This window comes from Cadophora gregata, assembly GCF_030347475.1.
Source record: "Cadophora gregata isolate MNR1 chromosome Unknown scaffold_4, whole genome shotgun sequence".
Classification (NCBI taxonomy): Eukaryota; Fungi; Ascomycota; class Leotiomycetes; order Helotiales; family Ploettnerulaceae; genus Cadophora; species Cadophora gregata.
The window spans coordinates 487,202-513,184 of NW_026695927.1; the positions used below are offsets into that span (position 1 = coordinate 487,202).

The 25,983-nt window shown below is 47.8% G+C and overlaps 13 protein-coding genes across 13 annotated transcripts; 9 read left to right on the forward strand and 4 right to left on the reverse strand.

The window, feature by feature from the left end:
* Window positions 1-39: 39 nt before the first annotated feature.
* ONS95_009910 (uncharacterized protein) lies at window positions 40-2,075 on the forward strand. The gene has a single exon (XM_058503474.1). The coding sequence runs from the start codon at window positions 768-770 to the stop codon at window positions 1,980-1,982; it is 1,215 nt and encodes a 404-aa protein (XP_058360186.1). The 5' UTR covers window positions 40-767; the 3' UTR covers window positions 1,983-2,075.
* Window positions 2,076-2,761: 686 nt separating this feature from the next.
* ONS95_009911 (uncharacterized protein) lies at window positions 2,762-4,343 on the reverse strand. The gene is made up of 4 exons (XM_058503475.1): window positions 4,202-4,343; window positions 3,776-4,096; window positions 3,461-3,726; window positions 2,762-3,411 (listed from the first exon to the last, which is right to left on the reverse strand). The coding sequence occupies exons 2-4, from the start codon at window positions 4,088-4,090 to the stop codon at window positions 2,787-2,789; spliced, it is 1,206 nt and encodes a 401-aa protein (XP_058360187.1). The 5' UTR covers window positions 4,091-4,096; window positions 4,202-4,343; the 3' UTR covers window positions 2,762-2,786.
* An 87-nt stretch (window positions 4,344-4,430) lies between these two features.
* ONS95_009912 (uncharacterized protein) lies at window positions 4,431-6,844 on the forward strand. The gene is made up of 2 exons (XM_058503476.1): window positions 4,431-5,309; window positions 5,366-6,844. The coding sequence occupies exons 1-2, from the start codon at window positions 4,919-4,921 to the stop codon at window positions 6,652-6,654; spliced, it is 1,680 nt and encodes a 559-aa protein (XP_058360188.1). The 5' UTR covers window positions 4,431-4,918; the 3' UTR covers window positions 6,655-6,844.
* A 254-nt stretch (window positions 6,845-7,098) lies between these two features.
* On the forward strand, window positions 7,099-8,017 carry ONS95_009913 (uncharacterized protein; the record flags this gene model as incomplete). The annotated part of the gene is made up of 2 exons (XM_058503477.1): window positions 7,099-7,210; window positions 7,260-8,017. 2 exons carry the CDS (start codon window positions 7,099-7,101, stop codon window positions 8,015-8,017), a joined length of 870 nt encoding a protein of 289 aa, XP_058360189.1.
* Window positions 8,018-9,389: 1,372 nt separating this feature from the next.
* Window positions 9,390-10,915, forward strand: ONS95_009914 (uncharacterized protein; the record flags this gene model as incomplete). Its single annotated transcript, XM_058503478.1, has 2 exons — window positions 9,390-9,756; window positions 9,807-10,915. The coding sequence occupies 2 exons, from the start codon at window positions 9,390-9,392 to the stop codon at window positions 10,913-10,915; spliced, it is 1,476 nt and encodes a 491-aa protein (XP_058360190.1).
* Window positions 10,916-12,446: 1,531 nt separating this feature from the next.
* On the forward strand, window positions 12,447-13,742 carry ONS95_009915 (uncharacterized protein; the record flags this gene model as incomplete). Its single annotated transcript, XM_058503479.1, has 4 exons — window positions 12,447-12,630; window positions 12,684-13,200; window positions 13,251-13,315; window positions 13,366-13,742. The coding sequence occupies 4 exons, from the start codon at window positions 12,447-12,449 to the stop codon at window positions 13,740-13,742; spliced, it is 1,143 nt and encodes a 380-aa protein (XP_058360191.1).
* Window positions 13,743-14,938: 1,196 nt separating this feature from the next.
* Window positions 14,939-16,575, forward strand: ONS95_009916 (uncharacterized protein). The gene is made up of 5 exons (XM_058503480.1): window positions 14,939-15,210; window positions 15,265-15,369; window positions 15,426-15,817; window positions 15,875-15,942; window positions 15,992-16,575. Exons 1-5 carry the CDS (start codon window positions 15,061-15,063, stop codon window positions 16,213-16,215), a joined length of 939 nt encoding a protein of 312 aa, XP_058360192.1. The 5' UTR covers window positions 14,939-15,060; the 3' UTR covers window positions 16,216-16,575.
* Window positions 16,576-16,721: 146 nt separating this feature from the next.
* ONS95_009917 (uncharacterized protein) lies at window positions 16,722-18,435 on the reverse strand (the record flags this gene model as incomplete). Its single annotated transcript, XM_058503481.1, has 2 exons — window positions 16,722-17,753; window positions 18,316-18,435. 2 exons carry the CDS (start codon window positions 18,433-18,435, stop codon window positions 16,722-16,724), a joined length of 1,152 nt encoding a protein of 383 aa, XP_058360193.1.
* Window positions 18,436-18,569: 134 nt separating this feature from the next.
* Window positions 18,570-19,555, forward strand: COQ4 (Ubiquinone biosynthesis protein; the record flags this gene model as incomplete). The annotated part of the gene is made up of 2 exons (XM_058503482.1): window positions 18,570-18,841; window positions 18,891-19,555. Exons 1-2 carry the CDS (start codon window positions 18,631-18,633, stop codon window positions 19,553-19,555), a joined length of 876 nt encoding a protein of 291 aa, XP_058360194.1. The 5' UTR covers window positions 18,570-18,630.
* Window positions 19,556-19,755: 200 nt separating this feature from the next.
* ONS95_009919 (uncharacterized protein) lies at window positions 19,756-20,324 on the reverse strand (the record flags this gene model as incomplete). Its single annotated transcript, XM_058503483.1, has 4 exons — window positions 19,756-20,033; window positions 20,098-20,108; window positions 20,169-20,251; window positions 20,301-20,324. The coding sequence occupies 4 exons, from the start codon at window positions 20,322-20,324 to the stop codon at window positions 19,756-19,758; spliced, it is 396 nt and encodes a 131-aa protein (XP_058360195.1).
* A 63-nt stretch (window positions 20,325-20,387) lies between these two features.
* On the forward strand, window positions 20,388-21,701 carry COQ3 (Hexaprenyldihydroxybenzoate methyltransferase, mitochondrial). Its single transcript, XM_058503484.1, has one exon. It carries the CDS (start codon window positions 20,593-20,595, stop codon window positions 21,454-21,456), a length of 864 nt encoding a protein of 287 aa, XP_058360196.1. The 5' UTR covers window positions 20,388-20,592; the 3' UTR covers window positions 21,457-21,701.
* Window positions 21,702-21,868: 167 nt separating this feature from the next.
* On the reverse strand, window positions 21,869-23,341 carry ONS95_009921 (uncharacterized protein; the record flags this gene model as incomplete). Its single annotated transcript, XM_058503485.1, has 1 exon — window positions 21,869-23,341. One exon carries the CDS (start codon window positions 23,339-23,341, stop codon window positions 21,869-21,871), a length of 1,473 nt encoding a protein of 490 aa, XP_058360197.1.
* A 1,196-nt stretch (window positions 23,342-24,537) lies between these two features.
* ONS95_009922 (uncharacterized protein) lies at window positions 24,538-25,959 on the forward strand (the record flags this gene model as incomplete). The annotated part of the gene is made up of 1 exon (XM_058503486.1): window positions 24,538-25,959. One exon carries the CDS (start codon window positions 24,538-24,540, stop codon window positions 25,957-25,959), a length of 1,422 nt encoding a protein of 473 aa, XP_058360198.1.
* Between the last annotated feature and the right edge of the window lie 24 nt (window positions 25,960-25,983).

Genomic DNA, 25,983 nt, shown 5'->3' on the forward strand with positions numbered 1-25,983 from the left:
GAGGGAGAGAAACAAAAAGGCTGCTGGGTAAAGCCGGTTGTTTTTTTACAACGAAGCCTCGTCGTCTCCGGACGTCCTTAAAGTTGCCGAGGCTGTGACTTCTCGGCTGCTGTCATTGGTAGCCCTGCCAAGTCCTTGCCCGACACCCTTGAACAAGCACATGTCATCGCGCCAAATCGAGACCAGATGCCAGCCTCGTCAGCTACGACAGAGCCGTGGGGTCCTAAAACACACCACTGACTGAACACACGTCCAAACCTCTCAAAAGCTTCATCTCGGGCACGTTCAACAGCCTGCTATGCTTTGGCTATAGTAGATGGAACGACACGGCAAACAATAGACCCTCCCGGCCCTCCGTCGACTTTCGCATTGGACCTCGACGCCACAATGGAGGAATTCACTGTGGATGCGTTTGTCAATCGGGATGATCCTATACCTGTAATATCCTTCGACGCCGCAGAAGATCTATCAGATGAAGTTGAGGATGTATCGGATGTCGATCGTAAGAGAGATCGATTCAGAAAACGAGGAAAGGATGTCAAGGAGAATATAAAAAAGGTGCAGCAGAAGGCCTCGGAGACAGGAACAAGCATCCAAGATCGACTATTGGAGAAGTAATTTCTATTCATCTTGTTACCCGAGCTCAGTCACTAACATTGCGTAGGTTGTTACAACAAGTAATACCAATCGAAGACCTATCCTCCTCTCGAGCCGAAGCGTCCCCCGCACAAGACTTCACAACTCGGCCCTCCTTCTCTCTACCTACAATGTCTGCGAATTTCCGTCGATTCAACGCTCGAATCGGCGTAGTGTTTGTATTCCAAGCGAAAGTTATACGACTTTTGTCATGGAACACCCCCACGCACACACTTTCCTTCCTTGCAATATACACCTTCATTTGCCTGGATCCTTACCTTTTGACCGTCCTGCCATTCGCAGTTATTCTTCTTGCACTACTCATACCCGCTTTCATAGCAAGACATCCTGCTCCACCACCCACGATTACCAGTTACTCCTCACATACCGCACCATTTGGATACAATGCAGCAGGGCCTCCGTTAGCGCCAGCACCAACTGTGAAACCTGTCAAAGAGCTGTCTAAAGACTTCTTCCGGAACATGCGAGATTTACAGAATTGTATGGAGGACTTCAGCCGTGTCCACGATAAAGTCATAAGTCTTTTGACGCCTCCTACCAACTTCTCAAACGAACCTCTATCCTCGACCCTGTTCCTATTCGCATTTTCTACCGCACTCATCATGTTCATCGCCTCACATCTCCTACCCTGGCGAATCATATTTCTCTCGATCGGTTGGATAATCACTGCATCCAGCCATCCAACAATCCAGCAACAGCTGATCGCAACGCACAGAACACATGTGGCACCACGAGAGAAAGAGGTAAAATCGTACCTTGATGCTTGGATCGCGAAAGATATCATCCTGGACTCTGCACCAGAAACTAGGGAAGTCGAGATATTTGAACTGCAGAGACTTTCTTCAGCTGGTGAATGGGAGAGCTGGCTGTTTACATCGAGCCCATATGACCCGTTAAGCGAGGCACGGATCCGCTCGGAGCGACCTAAAGGAACTCGTTTCTTTGAGGACGTACAACCTCCACATGGCTGGGAATGGAGCGAGAAGAAATGGGCTCTTGATCTTTGGTCACGAGAATGGGTCGAGGAGCGAATCATCACCGGCGTGGAAGTTGAGACCGAGGGCGAGAGATGGGTGTACGATATTCGTTATGAGTATGATGATGCCGATCTTGGGTTGGTGTATGGGGCCGGTAATAGTGATGGTGAGCATCTGGCTACGCCGACGAAGGGCAAGAAGAAAATGCTTCCGAGTTGGGAGGAGGGCAGTGACGCTGAGATTGAAGGGAGGGGTAGGAGAGGCGACTGGAGACGGAGGAGGTGGGTAAGGATGGTGAAGAGGAAATGGCAGGCCAGAAGGTCTGTTTCTGAGGGCAGCAAGATGTAATTCTGGCTGTGTTTTCATTTGAGCATTAGCGAGGCGTTTGGGTTAGTTGAGTGAATACCCACGAGTATGGAGACCAATGCAACAAATTTCAGTGAAATGATTTTGCAAAAAGGAGCATAGTGATGGGATTGTGCATTTATCTTCTCTCCTATGTAAGTTTGGATGAGAACCCCCATCCATCAATCAGGAACAACAATTTCTGAGGTATCTGGCAAAGCACAACCTATGATTCGACACGATACCAATGTCTACCGCTTTGATAACTTTCATCAAAGCCTTTGAGCTTATACAAGGCTGGATCCTTCAGTTATACCCACAAAGAGCGGGCTGTCTCAACGCTGGTAAGGATATCACTGCTTCCCCTAGAAAACCTTTACTTCTCCAACCAAGTTTTGGCTATGTTCAGCTAATGATAATAATAATAATAGTATCTGATAGTCACATGTCGGGGCTGGATAATTTAGCGGTAGGATACGTGCTTTGGTTATTGACATCGTTTGTACGTGACCTTGGGTTCGAGGTGACTTACTTTCAAGGTTGTTTGACGATCGTCTGCTAACCTCGGCAGCCCCAGTCCAGCCCTATCATTTACCTTTTGGCTTTGCACTTGAGAATACTTGGTGTATATACTATTGATACCTTCATATAGCTCATTGTTGTAGCCACTCGTGGTCTATGTTTTTGATGCACGTATCTTAAGCGAGAGGAGAAGGGGGGGACAGTGACAAGTTAAGCGATAAGTCAAGCGATAAGTCAATAATATCGTGAAAATTTCTAGATATGTACATAATATTACCCATCCATCTATTCAGCATCTAGCGGACAAACAGGAGGCGTATCATTAACCTGAATACCACCCCTCTTCTTCTCCGCCGAGTCATGAAATGGCAACTTCCATCCTCCTTCCGACTCAGGAGTCGCAAGCCACAACCTCATCAGATGTCTCCTTGGCGTAGGTGGCGCATGATCTTTATACTCTGTTCTCGCATGTAGAACATGCTCGTTGCTCAAGAACTGGATATCCCCAACCTCGAGAATCATATGTAGTCTAAGGCGATGGCACGTCTCCTCCAGCACCTTAGCAGCCTCTAATTGCTCTGGTGACAAGGGAGGAATGATGCCCGCGTCCATGAACCGGCTGAGACTCTTCACGTAGTAGGGATCCCATTTGCTGTATACTCGGCCGTTCTCGCCGCGCTCGAGGTAGAAGACAGAGGTCTTGATGTAGGGCTCTTCGCCGACGCTGGTTTCCCCTTTACGGTCGAAATACCAGATGGGTTTTGTGAGCGTCTCCGCGACGTCAGGGCGTTCTTTCTGTAGGGTGTTCCAGACGTGGTGAGAGGATACGATGTCGGATTCACCGCCCTCGAGAGCGCGAGCTATACAGAGAAGGCCTACGATATCTGAGTCGTCGGCGTGGAAGAATTGGCTGTGTAGATGTCAGTGAAGCTCCTTTCATGTGTCAGAGCCATGCGTACCGAGCATTCGTCCTGTAAATTCGGACTTTGTGAGTTTGGGTTGGATCATCGCCGACATCTTTGACATGACCGAGGACGTGACCTCGACCATTCTGACTGACAAAATAACCCAAGATTGTGCCCAGACCCATGTATGCGACCGCAGACTTGTGGTTGCCCCATTTCTCTACTGGGAAGCCCTTGAACAGAATAAATCCTTTGCCGTTTAAGATCTCGGTTCGAATAGAGTTCAACAAGACTGAAAGTTTGGGGATGATGAAGTTCTCCTACAGTGTGCATTAGTACTGAACCAAAAGAGCCATTGGGTCTGCAAACCTTCGAAATACCAGTCAATGGAGTCTTATCAGCCAGAAACTTATCCGCAGCAGCACCCAGTTCGGCAATTTCCTCGTCGTTGAACACATGCACCCATCTTTCTGGATTGTCCTTGTAGTCTTCTGCCTTCCAGACTGTCTCACCTGTAATCTCCTTGGGGAAACTGGAGTATGGCTTGATTTGGTCAAGCAAGGGTGGATGTTGACCAGATGTCTTGATACCGTCTGGGAAGATCTTTCTGTCCACAGACTTCTGGGACGTGTTTGATAATTGGTGGGGTGCCGTTGGCTGGGTTTCAAGAAGTGAGGGAGCCATGATGGTCTTTGAAGGTAGAGCAGAGCACAATCAACGAAGAATTCTGGAGCGATGCAAGAAGATAACGGAAGAGACAATTCAGAAAGAGAGAAATATGTGCGCATAACCTACCTTTGTATCAACAAGGACGAAGATGAAATGGCGCCGATCACGTATTGCGTGCTTTCTTAGCAAAGTGTCACAATGCTGGCCGGTATCAGTACGGCAATAATCCAATGAACCTTCTTGGAACCTTGAACTCCTGCTCTGCCCCTCTTCCCCACCTTTGCTTTGCTGCCCTAGCTGCCCTTTCTCGGCTTTGTCTGATCCATAAGGTATGCACAGACCATAACATACGCGAGAGAATGACTAAGCTTTAACGAACATCCATGAAGCTTGGCATAAACGGGCATGTGATCTTCAGAACCTGGAATTGCAGCGCACCGCAGCGCAGCACAGTCCACGGGAGTGCTGCTCCGTCCCATGCCCATCTCGCATGTGACAATGCGACGAAGGCAATTCCGTCTTTTACTCAACTCTCCCGAGGCAGATGGTGACGGTGACACTTCCAAACGCATATCGCCCATCTCTCCATGTACACGTTGTTGCTGCGAATAAGCGCATCTTTCATCAACAGAGCTGAACACATCGAGGACATATGGACTGGCCGTTGACCGCTACGACCGAACAGCGACCCGAGTCTGCGCCGAGTACACCTCCTATCTCACGAATGGGAACCGAGAGTTGATGGTACGACATTCAGTACGGACTATCTCTGAGCATTCCAAGTCTCTATTCAACATTCAGAGCGCACTTTCCTCGACGTGCCGTTGGCGGCTGTGAACGACGATGGAGGATCACATGCAACGGGAGCAACCTCCTTCATATACACAATCCCACGATCCCCAGTCTCTGAATTTTCCATCTGTTCCCACAGCAGATCCACCACCTATCCACCATGAGCGTGTATTACCACCCCTACCGCCACAACCAGCAGAGCCACGATTTCGAGCAGAGGAGCACCAGTTTATCTGGCCGTCGTCGAATCCGTTGACAGCATATTACCAACCCGGGCCCTCGGCCCTGTCCCCCAAGACGCAGAGCTCCATGGGAATGGATTCTCCAAAGACGATGGATCTTGATGGTACGGATAGTAGGGGTCGACGGGGTGGAAGTGTATTGTCGATAGACGACCCGGATGTGCGACTTGCGGCTGAAGCGCTGGGAGATCTCAGAGCAGGTGCGTAACTCTCGAGGATCAGAGACGGCGCACTTATCGCAACTGACTGCTTGTAGACTTCGTAGGCTCGCCTCAGCAAAATGGCCGATCCTTACCACCTTCTTCACCTCACAGTCATCAACCTAGAGGAGCCCAGCCAGAGCCCCTCCTTTCTCTCCTCACCACTTCGCATCCAATAATCGGTACAGCAATTGGCGGTTCTTTATCCGCTTACTCTGCGTCCAAAAACTACAGTCCGCGATTCAAGTCTAGTGCTGAATATGTTGAAAGAAGGTTTACGCCGGTCGTCAATACTGTGGGTTCAGTTGGGCGCATAACTGGTGTTGAAGGAGGGGTGCGTTGGTTTCTCGGTGGACGAAAACCAAGTCACCACCAACCTGATGGGGAACAAGATTCGCAAGTGTCCAACAAGAGGAGGAAAGTTGGCACAGAGGATGTGGATATGGATATCGACGGCCAGCACGAATCATATCCTGCTACCAGACAGGAATTACAGCATCGACAACGAAGGCCCAGTCAAGGATCGACAGTGGAGAGCTTACCAGCTTACGACGAGTATCGCAGCCCCAGCTATCAAGCAAATGCTTTGATACCTACACAGTCACAAGATGAGCCCAGGTCACCGGGAAGTTCATGGCAGTCGCGATTAGTTCTATCAACGAGTGGTCTTAGTGTCGCTATGAGCGAAGAGTCCCTCCGCAGCCTGAAGTATTGTCTTGGTTGGCTGCGTTGGGCAAATGAACATATCGGCAAAGTCATTCTGGCACTGAAGAGTGCCTTGGAAGAATATGACAATGGAAACAGGGTGAATGCCTCAGGGGCCATAGAGAGTTCGGAGCACCCCGGCCAGCTCATTGTTCGTAGCGATGCAGAACGCTCAGCACTCAATGCAAAGATTGCTGAGCTTAAAAAAGATGTCTTGAAGACGCTCAAGGAGGTTGTAGACATAGTGTCTAAATATGCTGGTGGTGCTCTTCCTGAGAATGCCAGGGTTCTTGTTCGAAGACACCTCACTTCGCTGCCCCAGCGCTTTAGACTGGCCAGCTCACGGCCAACAGAAGGTGGCCGGAGTGGCGAGAATGGTGATATGGAGGTTACTGAAGGCGCAAATCGCGTTTTGGTGTTGGCGAAAGAAGGTCTAGATATGATGGCGCAAGTATCTGGTGTGTTAGATGGCACGATTGTCAGCGCTGAAGAATGGTGTGAACGTTTAAGACGGTCTCGAAGAGAAGATGGGGAGCGAGAAAATCCTCTGTCACCTATGGAGAAGCCTTCCTCGGAATTGCCACCAACGAACAGCGGTGTGAATGGATATGGTGGAGTTCCTGATGTTAAGATGGGTTGAAAATATACTAGTACTTATTCCGTTTGTCTGGATGGGCTGGTGCTGGAAATACTGGAGTTATCAACGGCTCGGATATATATACCATATGAATGAATTGTTTGATGTTTGTCATTGTCATTGTCCAGAACAAAGCTCTTGAAAGCAATCTATTCCTATATGAATCAACCGCCATCAAGGGTAGATCCCTTCCAGCAGGTGTGAGTAATGCATGTTCTCGAGAAGTCAGGGCTCGGCCCATTAACGGAAGCAAAGCAGTCCCCTGAATCGCCTGATCCCAGTAGCTTCCGGGCGCGGGGTCTAGCCCCCGGGTAGTGCTGATCGTCTGCTTCACTTTACCTCAACGTCACTCTCACTTCCTCGTACTTTCAATACCATCTGCACTACATTCAGCACGCAGAATATTCTGCTGATTAGTACTCTGTCGAAGAACCACCTCTAGTAGTCATGGCGGGTGGTTCAATAGATATGGACCAGCCAGGCAAATATCCCATCGTCCTCAGCGACGCACTCCTGGGCAGGGCAACTGGCAAAGCAGAGACGTACACAGGGATCAGATGTACTATAACTATCTAACACTACGATCAGGACTGACGATGTTTAAATAGATAACCACAAGCCAGACCCATCTTCGGACTCTTCAGAGACTTCTCTTCACCTCCAGCCTTCAGATTCCGATGGTACAGACTACGACCTTTCTTTAAAAGACGACTCCGACAATTATTCCTATCAAGGCGTGCGCAATACAAGCAGCGATCAATATGTCCTCATATTCAACCCCGAAAAGAAACATTTCGTTTTACATCAGGTCGATTCTACTTTTGACATGAACCTCACAAGCGCTCCCTGGATCCAAGATGCCTCCAAGTTACGAACGCAATATCCCCAGCTATCTACTTCCAAATCCCAAACCTCAGCTCCACAAAGAAAAGTGTCGAAAGGATCAAAGAAGATGGATCCAACGAAGGCCGCACCACCCCGCCGGAAAATCGAGAAACCAAAGAAACCAAAGCCAGCTCCAGTTATCCGCGAACCTACACCAGAGGAGGAAGACTCCGACGATGTTCTCACAGTTGAATACCCAGAAGCGCCATCCAACTATGAATACAAGTCCACTCCGATTTTTGACCGAGCTGTCAGTGAGCCAAGCGACGAAGATGAGGATGCGGAAGGAGAGGAGATTGACGAGGAGGAAGAGAGGAATCAAGACGTTGATCACCTCAAATTACCAAGTCCTGCAAGCAATAACAATGGCGGCATAAGTGATGAGGATATGGAGATGGATCTTGCGGCTGAATTGGAACAGGATCTAGAACAAGCTCTGCGGGCCGATGCCGATGAGAGTGATGAGAGCGAGGAGGAATGAACGATGCATGTATGGCTGGATAGATGGATGGTTATGGCGTTTGGGTTAGGGAGACATGATCTGGTGTTCGGTATCTCTGGATATATGCATTGCTACTATTTTATCAGATCCTTAAGCACAGGGTAAGTGTCTTGTCAACTGCTGCTTTTTACTCTGGATGGAGGTATCGTGCCATTTGTCCCTTGCAAAGACAAGGATCAAGCGTTGAGTCACTGTCATATTTACATTATGCTTACCACGATTGTCACACACTATATACTCTTGTATAAACCTCCCCCCAGACCAGAACTACCTTTAAGTGCTTTGCAACACAATGAATCACTTGCAAATACAACTCTGGTTTCTTATGATACTTGAAGTACTAGTAGCACAGGTTGATCGTTGTTGAAGTGGCACGGCACTAAGTCGACTGCTGCTACATGGCTGACTGGCTGCAGAAACATGACAAATACTAACAATAAGACCAGCAACCACGCTAATGTCCGACATTTGGACACTTTACACACTCTGTTTCCTCCATTTACCTTCCTTAATATACGAAGAGATTCTGAGTAATCACATTATTCTGATTCATCGCCTTCCTTTCGAATAATCTCTAACTTGTGACCCAGTGTGCAGGCTCAGCCGATCAACCAGCTCGGCAATCTATCAAATCACATAGATTACAGGGGCTATGAAACGAAGACACGATCTCTGAACAAGCTTCTTCGATGCTAGAGGAAGACAGAGCGCTGGTTCTTGCTGCTTGAGTATCGTTCTGGGAGCTCAATGCTATGCCTTCAAAACCACTCTTTCTCCAAATAGACAAATGCTTGGCATGTTACAAGAGAAAATGCCGATGATAGCAAGTGGTTTACCTATCTGATACTTCAAGATCTGCTATTGATCTGTCCCATTCTCCAATTATAATCCTTACAGTGGGGCGGTTCCGTGAGGCTGGGGCAAGCAGCTGTGCAGGAACTCTTGCGGCACCCCGTCTTTGGCGTCAGCACAACATGGAGCCTCCGATCCAAGCTTGAATATGAACCTTATCGACGCTCCCTGTTGGCAGTCTTCCAATCGCACTGGCTGCTCTCAAGCCCAAATGACCTGACGATTGGTCAATCACCAAACGACATTGGCTCGTGTGGGGATAACATCCACTTAACTGGGAGTTGGGTCTCCGTACACCGCTTGGGATTCAGGCTGACGCCTCTTCCGCTGTTACTAAGCTGTCTTGCATACCAACATTCCCTCCGTAAATGGAAGGTCGATGGAGAATTAACCTACGTTGATTTGCTATTTCATGATTGCGAATACTCTATTATTTGCCTCCAAACCATCTGTCAAATGTTGAACGTTGCTGAATATTTCTCTTTTCCCGATTTTGACTATGGCCGATGTATGCCAGTTCGCCTGGGTCAACAAGAATGCTTCAAATATCGCATCGAAGGATCACATTACTATAGCAAATTCCCATGCACAAGTAGTCACTTGGAGTCAGAGACGACAACTTGCTGCGAATTATTCGAAGAGGTCAACCCATAAGCGACTCGCTTGTTGCAAATCATCGCCACCAGCTGAGCAAATCAAAGCAATCAATAAAGCACGCAAACAACGCCCTAAACCGCAGGTTTCTGTCTCGGCCGCAGTAATACCAGGTAATCCCGCCTGTGATTCGATATTCGTCGAACAACTGGATCCTTTCATATCACTAGCTGCAAAAACCACCCCTCATGAGCGGAATCTACTACACTATTGTAAGCATCGCTTAAACTCTCACTATACAACGAAGCTCACGTATCGATAGACCTAATCGTCACCCCTGCTCGGGTTTATGGAACTCACGAGTCATCTCTATTCTGTCCAGTACGAGACCGAACTCTCGTTTTCGTTCAGCGATGCAACGACTGGCTTCAAGGCGTGATCCTTTCTGCAGAGGTCGACATCTTGGGTAGCAAAGCTGCAGAAGAATCAATGTCAGTCTTGTCTCGCAGAGCGTCAATCTATCGCTCCATTCGAGAAGAGCTGAGCAATCCCGAAACTCGCTATTCTGATGCGGCAATCACGCGGATTACAACGATCGCTGTTGCTGAGCACAGAATTGGCTGCTCACCTGCTGATGCACAGAGACATCTTGGGATTGTTAAGCAATTAATAGTTGACCGGGGAGATCGCTGGAAACGCATGCCTATCACTATTGTTTCGACGTTCATTTGGCTTGGAAGTGGAATTGCTGCTTTTCCTGACCTGGATTCCTTGGAGACTGCTACATCTTCTTTCGCAAGGTCCATGTCCTCATTTTGTCGACAAAAGTCTTACCGAAGTGAGCTACGCCGAGAGGATTCGGAACATCACCAAGATCAGAATCTTTCCAGAACATACGACCAGCTTCTCCAGCAAGTTTTCGGCCCAGAATCTTCCTTGAGTACATTCGCACAGGCAAACTTCCATGATCAAATCAAAACACATTATCGAAGCTATCTAGCAATTATCTGGGTTCTTAATCGCATACTGTACGACCTCCGCGACGACATGGCAAAGAGTATTCCATTTCTGCGCCGACTAAATAACCTCATTGGAACTAGAGGCAAGACGAAACCCAAAGGTCTCACCGTACTGTTCATCATTATGGACTGTTTGGCACGCATGGGTGTGCCTCAGCATGAGATGGACAACAACGCTTCTGATATGATCATCTGTCGTGGTCCTGGTGATCATCGGATCATTTGGTGGTGGGAGGCCGTTGATGTGGTGGAGATTATGCTACTCATGAAGGAAGAAACGAGGCAACACATCTTGGAAATATTGTCAGCCTCGCTTGCGGCACGTGGAAGTTACGGTGAGATGATGAAGGAAGCTTTCCTCGTGGATATGATGGATGGGGCCAGGCGCAGCTGGGTAGCTGGAAGGGGATGAGTGGACAGGCATCACTTATCCATAGTCTACTTGTGGACATTATCGCACATCTTTCAATTATTCCGATGATGGATCATTCCGATGTAGTTTTGTGAGCTTGAGAAGGACTTTCGCCATTTGTTTATGTTGGGCGTGGAGTTTGAAGCGGTGGGTCTCGCTTAAGGCAGGGGAAGGACGGGATTTGCCGTGACATAGTGAATATCTGGACTCGATTATGTAGAAACGATCGATGTCCACAAGCACCACGCAAAGCTATCTTTTGATTATGCTTCTAAGCTCTTCACTTCCAGCCTCCGCTCTGAGTAGCTCGTCAGCTTCTCGAAGTGAGAGTCGTCGGTAATTTCGGCACTTCTCTCTGCGATTGGGTGGCATGCGGATTTAGTGTGACAGAGGCTATATATCTAACTTTCTGCTAAGTATGATTATGAATCTATTACCATTTGATCGTAGTAAATCTTGAATTCAACTAGAAGTGTCTCTCACTTAGTATGGTTTGGATGAAGAGGTCTCGGTGACATCTCAGCACTCTCGCCTCCGAGCTAGACCTTGGCCTTTCCACAGTCGTCAAATGTGGCTGCTTTTAATCTTGGCAAACTCAACCTCGTGCCGTACCCAGCCTGTCACTTTGTTTCTCCTCGATTCAGCACGAACCACATCTTGAATGACTATCCAGATCTTGGAGGGACATTCCTGGTTTGACAGCGGGTGAGAAAGTGTGGAGATAAGGCGAGCAGGGGAAGTCAGACCTGGGATTGGTCGTAATTCGACGCGGGACGAACACGATAATGCTTTGGTATCGGTATCCCCTATTCCGATAGCTGGTTCCTGGTTATTAATGATTTGCAGTAGGAAACGAATGGAAGCCTGGCTGCCTGGCACGACGCGTGGGAGTAGGGAGTAAAACCTAACAATTTATATGACAACAAATGAGACAGGTCTAGATGTCACAATGACATTAATGATACACATCCACAAGGCTTTTTCTCTGCCATGTTTATCTGAACGAGCGGGGTATTGGTCACAATGACAGGCCTGTGCATCCCGTGTCCTTCGTTGGGACCAGTGACGAAAACATCCCTCGTCACGGCGTTTTGAGGTGACGGCGGGACATTGTTGCGTTTCAATGGAACGGCAAGCAAACGCTTCCAGGCCACTGCACCAACAATGCAGCATGCTCCTTGATCTGCTCAGGGGAAAGTGCACGGTATCTGCCGGTGAGCATCTGGTCCATGTCACATATCAGCGCACATCACAGCTGGACTTAAACTGTCACTAACAAAAGCTAATGCATCAAAATCGGAGCCTTGCTGAGCCGTCTAGGCCGACTGGCCGTCCTTCCATTTGACCTTGTTTAGCTCCCTCAATATTCGTATCGTATGGCCGGCATAGAGGCGTACGCCATCGATATGATATAGCTGGAGGCGGCACATCTTCATTATTTTATCCGAGATGAATCCCTCTTTAACATCCTATTCTCTTCGATCCCTCTTTTCGGCACCTGTTTCTTGCCAAAACTTCTGCAGATTTGATCATGAGTTCTTTCGGAATTCCTCCGGCTCTGCTGCCATATCTTATTGGGAGCAAAACAGATTTTTCCACATTACAGCCTTCTATACTCAAGATTAATGTTATCTTCGTAGCTGCGATAGTTCTCACCACAGGCCTCAGGTTTGTGGTCCGGTTTCGTATGCTTCGATCTGCTGGTTTAGATGACTGTGAGTTCACAGAATCGACTGCTCCAAGTGCTCGATGACTGACGAATGTCTAGTAATTATGGTAGCAGCTGTTACATTTGCTTTACTATTATCAGCGTCATGCCTCTTGGGAAGACAGTACGGACTTGGAAAGCATTTGTGGAATCTCAACTCGGATCTCACCAAGTTACCACATAGCGTTGGACAAATCACGAAGTCATTGTATGGCTGCTATCTAGCATATGCTACGGCCATAACATTCACGAAATACTCCATCATGGCTACCTATATCAGAATATTTCCCAAAGGCAGACTTCACTACATAGTCTACGCAGCAGGTGTGATCGTTACTTCCTTTTGGATTTGCTCAATTTTTTTAATCATTTTCACATGCACACCGATTCAAGGAGCTTGGGATTACTCCATCAAAAGCAAATGTATCGACATTGTGAAGTACTTCTACGTTGCTGCTGGTTTCAACATTGCGACAGATCTGTTGTTGTGCTTTTTGCCTCTGCCAACAATATGGGCATTGAGAATGCCGAAGGCACAGCGGGTCGTGGTCTGCCTACTCTTCTGCCTGGGAACATTGTAAGCCTCCGAATGATACCATGGCTCATTCCTTTCCTGATTTTTTATAGTGCTTGTATTGCAAGTATCATCAGGATTACTCAACTGAAGAGTTTGACCGGCTACGATATTTCGTGTAGGTATTCCAGATTTCCCACCGGGATTAAATACTGACCAAGCATGCAGATCAAACAGTGAGGTCCCTCAACTGGAGCGTCATCGAAGTCGGAACTGCTATAATATGCGCCTCGCTTTCATCGCTCCGACCGCTTGCAGTTCGCGTCCTGCCGTCGTTCTTTGCTCATTTCACCAACCCCACTAGAAACATATCCGATACAGAGCTCACAAATAACATGTCCAAGATAGCGAGGAACCGCTCAGTCGAGTCGAAATTTGCCACCGACATATACATACGGAGATCTTTTGATGTATCGGAGCGGAACAAGCTGTCACCGACAGATGGTACAGAGCAGGTGAGGAGTGTCAGTGTCGCATCAGTCAACCACACATGGACAGGAGATTTTTCTAGAGGATCAACAGAAGAAATTTTTGAGGCGAGATAAGTCAGCACTTGTTCGCAATCGGGTGTTCGAGTTGAGTTTACTTAGCGGCCTCGCATGGAGTTTGGGAGTCAAATAAAATACTGTGGGACGGAAGAAAGGCGTTCAAGGCGTTGCTTTAGCAATGAGGGAGTAGACTGAGAAACAATGGCCTGGCGAAATATTCGTAACCCTTACTTTAAACTGGGAAAAGATTTCATCCTGGCGGTGCTGTCCTCATACATTACTTGCGAGGTGTCTTTGCGAGGAAAGAATGGAAGAGTCCTCGAGACATCAGGCAAATAACACCGAGGCTTCTTTGACGATTATTGTATATGTAACTAGCAGATAGGCATACGGAATTTATTATCTACTGCTATGTCAGTCTTAAAATTGAGACCTGTCGAGCACCGTCGAAGACTCACTTCCATCTGGCATATGATAAGCTCACCTACAGACCTCGGTTAACACTGACTGTCCAGTGGAATGCAACATGATATCCAAAACTTAGTGTCGCAAACCTCGTAGAGGTGATAACCTTTCATAGCTTTCCCGGTAGCCGCGATATTGGAAGAGGTGGGTTGGCTGAAGGCACATTGTCAACTCGGCTTCGGCGCGAGGGTTGCGAGCAGTGTATCTCTCATGAAAGCAACATATGCCATCTTGAGATTGTCCGAACATCCCAGACGCTCGAAACTTTGATACAGGACGATATTTGATTAGAGCGAGTTACGATTTTTCTTTGGGTACTGCAGCGAGATGTCAAATGTCGAGGCCTGACTCGCAACGACTTGTGCCGATTCGAACTCGAGGGGTGGTAGGGTAGCACGAGATATCATCAAGGCACATTGTCATTTCATCTACCGAGTGAGCCTCGGCATCTCTCCAAAAGATAAACGTTACCAGCGAGGGTTCGTGGCTCTCGATTCTTCGAAATGTTCTTTGCCAAGACCTTAGCGAAGCGATCAAAACAAAGTTGGAACAGGGGTCTGATGAAACACGTCGTAAAACTAGTATTATTCCTATTGCGTTGCGAGAAACACAAGTCAAACTCTGCAATATTTATGACGTCCAATCGCATTGCACTTCCGAGTCGAGAACCGACACAAGCTGGGGGGTGCTGCGCTTCACTGAGCGCATTCCTGTCACTCAAAATGATCTGTGCTGAGAAGCATGGCAATCGACACTATCTTGAGGATATTGATCTACCATCCCCCACACACATAATCTTCGCTCAATCCGTAAAACTAGTTTACAAACATTTGCTCTCACTCCCAGTGGTGATTGATACTGAATTTCTTTACCTATTTTATTTCGCGTTTCTTTGGTAGTACTGGTTACTATGCCGCTTCACACTCAAGGAACGATCGCTGTTGTGGTGTCGGCAGCATTTGCATTGCTGAGTTTCATTTCGATCGGAACGCGAGTGTATACACAATTGGTTGTCACAAAGAAGTTCAACTGGAACGATGTGGGAATTTTGGTTGCATTTGTAGGACTTTCCACCGACGCCCGTGTTCTACCTATCAATCTGACAGAGTTATAGCTCGCGTATCTGAGTTTGGGAGCCCTTCTTGTCCTCGGAGCACTGAATGGTATTGGTGGTCATACAGCCCAGGCCAGCATTCCCCAAATCTCGAATGTTTTGAAAGTAAGCTCAGAGGATATCGCAACAAGCTTGTCAGCGATACTGACGATAATGCCTAGTATATTTGGTTCCTCGAAATCATCTATGTGTGCCTTACAAGTGTTATGAAGGGCAGTATTGCTATCACAATGATGCAATGGACCAAGAACCGTGTCTTGATCTGGATGTTTTGGGGCTCGATCGCCATGGACGTTATCATCTCCGCCGTCTTCTCCTTTTACGTCATCTTTCAATGCACGCCAGTCAGCTACGCATGGCGACTGTTCGATCCTACGGTCAAGGGGAAATGCTTGCCTTTCACTGGACAATTGTATATGGGTCTTGCGCTGTGCTTCGTCACTTTCACATTGGACATCCTGTTGATGACCAGTCCATTTATCATGATGAAGGGCAAGAATATCAACAAGACCTTGAAGAAGTACATCTATGGGATTTTCAGTTTGGGTATCTTGTATGTAGCGGTTGGACATGTTCCCGAGGAAGAATTGTTTGCTAATCTACTTTTCAGGGCGACTATCGCAAACATCATCCGCTTATTCGCGCTCTTCAAACTCCAGAAGTCAAAAGACCAACTGTGTAAGACTTCCCTATCCGCTTCCACATCAGTAACTAACAGGACATCCAGTCGACGCTGCTCCTGTCTTCACTTGGTCTGCGGTTGAAGTCAGTATCGGTCTCATTGTGGCAGGGCTCCTGGAGCTTGGCCCACTGATGGCGAAGTATGGTGTTAAGGGATTCGACCACTACTCGAGATTCGCTACACTTGGAGACGACGATACTGTCAAGCTGCAAAGTATTCAGACGATGGACAAGACTGGCATTACAATTTCTGGCCCAATGAGATACTAGACGGGCCCCAAGGAGGGAGGGATGTATTGGGCACAGAACTAGAGGAGTCTAAGGATGCTGGACGTTCTACGTATTTATTTGTGGGAGCGTTGGCTGCTATCAAATTCGAGGTTTTCACAGATTGGCAGGTATCTCAACGGATGAGGCTGTCAAAATAGAGAGGGGTGTATGATTAGCTGCATTGATGTTGTAAATATAGTTTAGACCCCAGACGGTATTCCATTTCGAAGGTTTGAAAATACGTTCAGGACACGGGCATGGGAGAAGAGAGTTCACATTAGGGTTCAAGATCTGCATTTGGAACTTGATTTAAGTTAAATATGTGGCTAATTTCCGGAAGAGATCACCAGCTATGCGAAGTTAAAATTGGATCATTGACGCTTTTCAAATTTAATCGTTGCGATTCGCTCTTGGCATGCAAATCACGGCATTCAATGATGCAAGAGTATGATTCATTTATGCTATACGTCAGTGCCCTTATTTGGCTTCTGGGCAGGATCGATGGATCAGCTTTGTATTCTATCTATCGCTCTCTGCAAAAGCGCACCGATCTGCTGCCATCGCTTCTCCAGAGTATCTCGCTGATCGGGCTTGCCTTCATCGAGTTTCCTCACCGATCTCATTTTCTCCAGCACATCATTCTGGTGTTTTTGCAAAAGCTTGAGCAACACCTGGTCCACTTTGCTTTGATCCTTCTCTCCATCATCCAGCCCACTGACAAAACTTCTCCACTTGCCGATTGGCAAACAAGCAAGTCTGAGAGCAACCTGCGTCCGATAGCACACTGTTTCCTGATCCAACACATAGTTACCCAAGAAGCCTTCTTCCTTTAAGATTTCTTTCTTGTCCGCATTCAATAGTCCTAGCACATATGCGTCAAGATCCACCTCGTCCCACTTATTTGCATCTCCAGCAAGGATGAAGCCGTATTCGGTGAGCAGAAAGTCGTTGCTGTGGTGTCCATAGCTGATGTATATCTCCTCACCTTTCTTGATTGGTACGGAAGAGGTAACAGTGTAACCATCTACTGAGAAGCCAACCTCGCAGGCGGACGGCGACGAAGTGTGGTTGAAATAGTCGGCAAATGGATTGAGGGCCAAACAGTCATCGCGATTCTTGGGTGTTGGTACTGGTTTAGATTTAACTTTTGGAGCTGGTGAGACGAAGTAGAATGTTCGTGTATTAATGACAAGCCATGAGTGAAGATAGGTCTCGTAGGTGATAGTGGGGAAAGCAGCAGAAGTCAAGGCCCAGTCTTGCTTAAGTTTTGATTGTTGATTTGACAGCAACTTAGCTGCTTGGGGAGGGAGTAACTCTTGCAGAGATGTCGGCCAGAGGAGAGGCATGGAATTTTCAAAGGTGTCTTGAGTAGGTAGAACAGCGTGCCACGGAGCACGAAGCGCTGAGGAATCGAGGGTCAGATCAGCGGCTAGAAGATTATGAACTGTAGTCTTTGGCAGTGCTCGGAGAATGTCCTTTGGCACTGTATTGGCTGTGCGTAAGGCCGAGAGAGGAACGTTCAGGAGGACTTCGTTCGCCTGGCAAAAACATCAGCTTCGGAGCTTAGCGAGAATGGAAAGCAACAGGAAGATTTAACAGCAATTGGGGCCTGTAGTAGGTGACTTTTGGCTGGGCTCAACTCCGGTCACCAAAATCGGGGAAAGAAGTGAATGCTTCTGCTCCAATCGTCGTTGAGTATGCAAAATTAGAAGGGATTCTGCAGTGATTGAACTGGACAGATACCAATGGAGGCCATAATTATAGAAAGCGCCAGAACGAGGAATACAGTCTGGAATTATCGATAGCAAATGCTTGCACCCAATTGAATTTGTAGGGCATAGGCAGGAAAGAAACTAATTAGAAACGCTTTTACAGGTCGCCATCAACTTCACTGGGATTCTCAGGCGGACTGAGACAATCATCCAAACATTCTGAAAATCAACCAACAGAGTGCGGTACTGGTGTATGAAGTACAGAAAACAGACAAGGCCCAAAAGGCAACAGGTCAATACTGCAAGAGCAAGGAAGGTGAAAAGTACAAAAGCAATGCTCAATGGCAAACTCAGGCCGAAAGACAACGGTTCAGCGCGTCGTACATACCGCATGCCTCTTCTCAGCAATAATGCCCACGCCTCTTCCTTCAAATGTATGTGCAGCAATGCCATTGATTTTGATGCCCTTGTCTAACGCCCACTCTGTGAAGGCTTCGTGGATTTCCATTTTTGGCAAGTCAAAAGGATCATGGACCTTCCATTGCGAATGCTCAGTTCGTGTCAAAAATGAGTCATGTTGAGAAGAAAAGATTGTTGTCTGAAAATGGTGCGGCCGCTTCACCATCCGAAAGCCGAAGCTGTAGCTCCCGGAATCGACTGATCACCAACAACTTGGCTTCCACTTCACAACTTCAAGTCAACAATGGCTTTGTTTCTACGGCAGAACGCCTTGAAGCCTGGCCTTCCCAGGGAGCTCCTTGCAACATGCGCAATATTTCTCAATTCGAGGCAATTCAGTGTTCTCAATCGCCCGCCACCAAATTATCCTGGCCATATTCCTCTTACGAGAATTGAGAAAGCAGGTCTAGCCATAGGATCTGCATTTGGATCGCTTTATAACCCCTTCCGCGGAGGTATGCTTCAGCAACTGCTCTCAGCTCATAGCTGTGCTAATTCGAGAAGATTTGATAGCAGCTCTTGGTGAAGCTACCGCGACGCCGTACTTCATCTACCGTCTTCGAGATGTCATGCTTGCGTCTCCTACCGGCCGACGAATCCTGAAAGATCGACCTAGAATAACCTCTAGATCCATGAAAATGGAATACTTGAGGACCCTGCCAGAGAATACCGTCGGGAGGGCATACGCAGATTGGTTGGACTTAGAGGGCGTGACCCCAGACACACGAAGCGCTGTTCAGTACATCGACGACGAGGAGTGCGCATACGTGATGCAGCGCTACAGGGAATGCCACGATTTATACCACGCGCTGACTGGATTACCGATTATAATCGAGGGAGAGATAGCTGTCAAAGCATTTGAGTTTGCCAATACTCTACTGCCTATGACAGGACTAAGTCTGTTTGCATATGTACGGCTAAAGCCGCAGGAGAAAGAGAGGTTCTGGAAGATCTATCTGCCGTGGGCAGTAAAGAATGGGGTAGGATCGAAAGAGGTCATCAATGTATACTGGGAAGAGCAGCTGGAAAGGGATGTTGGTGAATTGAGAGCCGAGTTGGGTATTGAGAAACCTATTGACCTGAGGGCTATTCGCAAGGCTGAGAGATTGAGGAAGAAGGCTGAGAAGGAGGCAAAAGAAAGGTCAGGAGATAGCCTTGGAATTAACTGAGCAATTTGTTCGGCTAGGGGTCAATAAACCCCCATTCCATCACCAAAATGAGACCAAAGTAACATAGGAAATGCCGAAGGTAACGCCATGATAGTCCGTGAAGAGGCCAATTTTTCGTCAACCAAATGCCAGATACCACCAGCAACAACAACTCTCTTCAGCCGTAGAATGCTCTTTCCTGCCCCTTCTCTCTTTCTCTCTTATAGATCGGCAAACAAATCATCGTCATCGTCGTCCCATCCACCCTTTCTCCGACTGACCACAATCTTCTCTTCTTCTTTGGTCTCCGCAACAGCGCCTAGCAGCTCCTTCAACTGCGTCTCTGTGACCTTCGACCGTAGTTGGCCGCTCCTTGCTAGCATAATCAACCTATTCTCAACATCTTGCGCGCGGGATTCCTTGACAAGTCGGATACGTCCGAGTCGGTCTGCTGCTTCGGGCTCGAGGATCTGAGAGAGGATGGATTGACGCGCTTCTGCTGAGTGGTGTGTTAACTTCTGGATGACCTTTAAAAGAGTATTGCCATGGAATAGGGTATTTACATTCTTGCTGTCTGTTTAAGACATGTTAGCATGTTCCTGTATGGCAGGTAATATACACGAGGATAGCTTACTGCTTCTGCTCTTGTCCACCCCCGCTGCTGCCACCACCTCCTCCTCCTTGTGCTTTCAGTTGCTCAAGGCGCGCCTTTCTGATCTGCAGTGAGATATCAGCAGAGCAGTTAGTAACTTTACAAAAACCATACCTGTGCCAAATCGTCGTCTTCCATATTGTAGGTTTGTGGTAGAATAGAGGGGTTGTTGATGGAGCAGCGGGGTTTTGATAGCGCCAGAATTGCGAGGCTGCGAGGCTGTTTCCTCATTCGGCAACCAAAATATTTTGAATCTCGTCACGAACTGACGACAACGCAAACATTCACGACCAAGCACTTCGATTCATCAATGCCGTTGTGATCAACGATAATATAATACCTAAAGATTCAAGTGTACCATTTGCACGAATTTGGTCTCTCACCTCTTTCAACAACCACATCAACAATGACGACTATATCTCCCCTTCAACATACCTCACTCAGGAACCTTACTCTCCTCCTCCGAACCGCACCACGCTTCGTCCAGAATCAATTCCGACATCATAGCACGTCTCAGAGCGCATCATCATCAGTCAATCCCGAAGAAGTCTCACATTTCAATGCTCTGGCCTCGACATGGTGGGATCCCCACGGATCCTCACGGCTACTCCATCTCATGAATCCTCTCCGTCACGACTTTATCCGGGGATGCCACGCCGCGCAGCCTGACCCACCACCGACTAGTGGCCTACGTTATCTAGACATTGGATGTGGAGGAGGTATATTCGCAGAGAGTGCTGCGAGATTAGGCAGCACCGGCAGTGTTACAGCCATTGATCCCAGTCCGGAGGTGTTGGCTATTGCGAAGGGACATGCGAGGAAAGACCCAATGTTGAAGGGGAAATTGACATATCTGAATAATTCAATCGAGGAGCTGCCAAAGCCGCAATCAATTGAGGAGCAATTCGACGTTATGTCGGTGTTTGAGGTCATTGAACACATTACTCATCCAGCTGAGTTCTTGGACCTTTGCACACCTTTTGTCAAACCGGGAGGATGGATTGTCATGAGCACTATTGCGAGGACGTGGATGAGTTGGGTTACGACGAAGCTCGTTGCCGAGGATCTGGCCAGAATCGTGCCCAGAGGAACACATGATTGGGACAAGTACATCAATGAAGAGGAGTTGAGGGGTTATTTCTTGAAGGCTGGAGGTTGGAACAGCCCTAGAGTTATGGGGGTAGTGTATGTTCCTGGGCTGGGGTGGAAGGAGGTTTCTGGGAGTGAGAAGGTTGGGAATTACTTCTTCGCAATTAGAAGAGATACTTGACGAGGATACGGAGAACCTGTAAGATTTTCAGGTACGTAATGTATTATAAACTTGTTTAGAGTATTCACGGGTTGGAGAGGGCCTTTTATCATATGGCCTTTGAACGAACAAAGGCTACAGTGTAGAGTCACTATCATGTAAGAAGGCCAATACAGCTTTAAAACAGCGCCTGAAATCCAAAAACTTCGATTGGTGTCATGTGAGATAGTACACAACCCGTCACTGTTTTATGACAATCTTTCTAGAAGCATATACAGTCCTAAAAAGCGACAAGTACAGTCTATGATGCACTGAGTGAGCGAGTGCTATTATTCGTGTGCAAGCCTCATGCTCTCCAAGCTTCCAGACCTAAGTAGCCACCTCCATTGAAGGTTCGTTACAAGAGCTACACTTGATGAGAGGTGCGCTAGTTTTATCGCCGTTGACGATGGAGGAGGTAGTCCTTACTACGTATAGCCTGCACTATACCTAGAATGCCTGGAATGGGCCATATTTGTGAGAAGAAACCACGCCATGATGTTTGCTTGCATTTTGCCTCTTGCCTATGTACCTTGTCGAATACTGTAGGCATACAAGTTGCCCGATATCGACCCCTCAATTGCTCATACCACAAGCGTGGATACAAACTCCAAAACTCATCATGCCCCCAGAATACTTCGGCGTACAAGACCTTTCGGCCACTCATACTTACCAGTGTTTTCTCTAGTAGCTTATTCTTCGCGAGAGTTGGACTCTCTTTACCCCTTCCCCAAAGGCCGATGTTTAACATCGGCTCAGCAAACTCCCCATCCGTCGACAGTGTGGAAGGATGAAATGTGGGCGGTTTTTGACCTCGCAGCGGGCAGAGCCAAAGCGGCCAAATATCAAACTCTTCTGTGGCAAAGTCTATGAAGTTTCCAGCTGTTGAGTAAGGGAGCGACAGGTCTTGGATTATGTTTTTACGATGGAGGTTGCTCCCATGGAGCGCGCGGTAGAGCATTCTGGTGTGCATGAAGTCGTTCAGAAGCCAGCGAGTGAATCGATTGAATGGGAAGTAAAAGTAGTGGAAAGCCTCGGCACCAATCCAAAAGCCGCCCCTGTCGTAACGGAACAGGTATTCGGTTAAGGGAATATAGTCTACTAGTGGTGGTTCCGGCGCTGTTTCCAGACGTGTTTTTTCCTTCACATGCAGGTAATACCATTGATCCCATGGCTTACTGAAGGTTTTGGGCGATACAGTTTCCGGTATTTCATCCGTCAACTGGCCTGTAATCACAACGCCGTGCGACTTTGAGAATATGATGCCGTCGATGTAGTCGCGAGTGGTGTTGTTGATTTCTCGCTTAATGAGATCAATTGCCGCTTGAACACTGTTGACTCGATGATACGTTGTTTTGACAAATTCTTTCGCCTCTATCAGGGATATATCCAGTCTAGTTGTGATACCAAGAGTTCCAAGACTGCCTGCTGTACCAGCGAATAGATCTGAACGCTCGGTATGAGATGCAGTGACAATTTCTCCATCCCCCAAGACCATTTCAATTGCCTGAATGGTTTGGCCAAAGTACCCCCATTTGAAGGAGCTGCTCTCACCTGCACAACCTGCATGCCCGCCGCCAACAGTGATGCCAGGAAACTCCATAACGACTGGTGGTATCAACTTCTCTTTCAGAGTCGACCGAATCAGTACATCCATTGGCACGTTAGGCTCAACGATTGCTGTCCTAGTCTTGGAGTTGACCTCAATGACATCGGACAGTGAAGTGATGTCCACCATTTGGGATTGATGCATGGGCCGTGTGCTGCTGGTCGAGCCATGATTTATACGAAATGGCACCTGTCGATCGAAACAATCCTTGACGATAGCAACAATTGCCTCTACCTTCACCTTATGAGCTGATAGCATGCTAGATAGCTGCGAATTTGGTGTTCATATGCGTCGGGATGCTGAAAAAGATGATCAATCGAGAAGAGGAATAGGCAGAGTGTAGATACTCGAGAATACCGACCAGCATTGGGCTGAATGGGTGCAGACCTTTCTTTGATGAAATATCTGCGAGTCTTTTAGTCTCCATCTGGCTGCTTGTCTTTGTTCTGACCTGCTCACAGCCCGTGAGGAATGTTCCTCCCTTTTGACAATATGTTTGAGGACACACGACACTTCAGATTTCATAGAGACGTCGAGACCTGGATTTATGGGGTAGGGAGCCAATCGAGATGGATACTTATCTTCACCTCTTGCTTCTGAAGTGGCTGATGAGCATTTCGGGCCTGTCAAAAGACATGCGTCTGGTATGATTAGCATACACTCATTTGCCTTCTGTGCGTGTTGATTGCTAAACAGAGTAACGCATCCTGACGTGTAAGTAGAATTGTAGGAAAGTTTGGAATGCTGATTTCTAGGAATCTAGGTACCTTTTTCGTTTCCCAAGGACCGTCGATTTCATTGTACTGACTATTTCGCACCGCATTCTTGTGCTGTCTTCTGAAGTCCAATGTCACTTTAGATAGCCAGGTACTGCCTCGGTCAGGAGGGGACGCTGATTCTTGAGACACTCCTTCCTGGCACCTCCATAATAGCAATTGTTCTTATATCCCTGTGGCCCTCAACGAGTATTTCGTCAATTGAAGAGCCCTCTCAGTGCTGTACAAGGGAAACCAACTGGTTTGTGGCTTCTGCAAGATACAGTACCTACCTTCCCTGCATAAAAATGTCTGCGGCTTCCAGAAGGTATTCCTTCTTGAAATGTCCTAAATACCATCATTACCATGGTTTGTTAAGAACAACGGAGAATTTGACATGCTCAGCAAGTCTTGTAGTGACGTTTAAGCCCTCCTTGAAATCCAGTTCTGATTTTTTGGTCCCTTCTTCCAGTGCGGCAAAGGCGACGAAGAGGAACAGGAATGGAAATCAGATACTGACCTCCCTTAGGGCATGCACGCTACACTGTACTCCGCTCCGTTGCAGTGAAGTGGTAGTGCGTTAGCCCCTGTCGATCCTTCCGAAGCTAGTAAGCGCAGTAACCTAGTTGACCTTCCAGCTCAGACTGACAATTACCCCTCCATCACCAAACAGACAACGAAAGTCAGAAAACCTCAACCATGGCCGGCACCGACCAAACAACGAAGCCTGCCCGTCCCAGCCTTGGGAGTGGTATGCGCACAGGATCTTACCTCCAAGAACACAAGCAGTATCGCGCACCGCAACAGGATGGCCATCAGGGAATTGACAGCATCGTAGAGGGCGTGCAGAACACAAGGATCGAACCCCGCAAGCCATATCAGCCATATAATGGCGTCCCATCTGAAAAGACCCCGCCCAAGATCGTAGACAGTGGTCTTGTCCACACTTTGTCGCATACGAATTGTCAGCCTGCCCCAGGAACCCAATCCGATCGTCTTATTGCAACAATAATCTACAAAACAAAGTCTCCTCGAGCTACAATTACCGACTACCCACCGGATCGATCTCCCTCCCCATCCGCCGCAAAGTCTCGCGCCATACCTCCAAACCTTGCTCCTGTGCGCTCCCTTTCAAGCTTCCCATTTGAACCACCTCCACCGGATCCAGAACCTCTCGACCATCTCTATGGCAGCTACATCTCGCCGTTATGCTTGACTTCCTTCCTACATCTCATCTCCTTCCTCCCTACCCGCCAGGGTTCTGATATCCTCAGCTCCTCCCACCGTTGTCTCGACAACCCAGACCACCCCTCCATCGTCGAGCTTACCCTCTCGCCCACACCCGACCCCGCATACCTCACACTAGAAGACTTGCGCAAACATGAGCTCATATACCGATTCGAGCGAGAGTGGAATGTTGATGTGATACTACAGCACGATACCGTGCTCCGACGGTATCCGCGCTTAGTAGTCTTTGACATGGACTCTACGCTTATCGAACAAGAAGTCATCGATTTGATCGCGGCCTCTATCGGTGTCGAAGCAGAGGTATCAGCCATTACAGCTCGTGCTATGAATGGCGAGCTCGATTTCTCCTCGTCTTTCGAGGAGCGGGTCAAGCTGCTCAAAGGCGTGGATGCGGATATCTTTATCAAACTTCGGACAGTGATCACGCCAACCAAGGGAGCACGGGAGTTGATCAGAGCATTGAAGCGTATGGGTGTCAAGACCGCTGTTTTCTCAGGCGGATTTATCCCACTCACGCAATGGCTAGCAGACGATTTGGGCATTGACTACGCATTCGCCAATACCATAGCCTCCGATCCAAGCACCAACCTTCTAACCGGCGAAGTCGTCGGCACCATCGTGAACGCAGAAAAGAAGCGCGACCTGCTCCTTGAAGTGGCAGCTAAGGAGAAAGTGCCATTGCAACAAGTGATAGCTATCGGAGATGGTGCAAATGACCTGCTCATGTTGAAGGAGGCTGGATTGGGAGTTGCGTGGAATGCGAAGCCAGTGGTTCAGATGGAAGCCGAGGCGCGACTGAATGGAGAGAGCTTGTTGGATCTTCTACATGTCTTTGGATTTACTGCTGAGGAGGTACAGACTTTGATTCAGTGACCTTTCTGTACTGAGATAAATTGT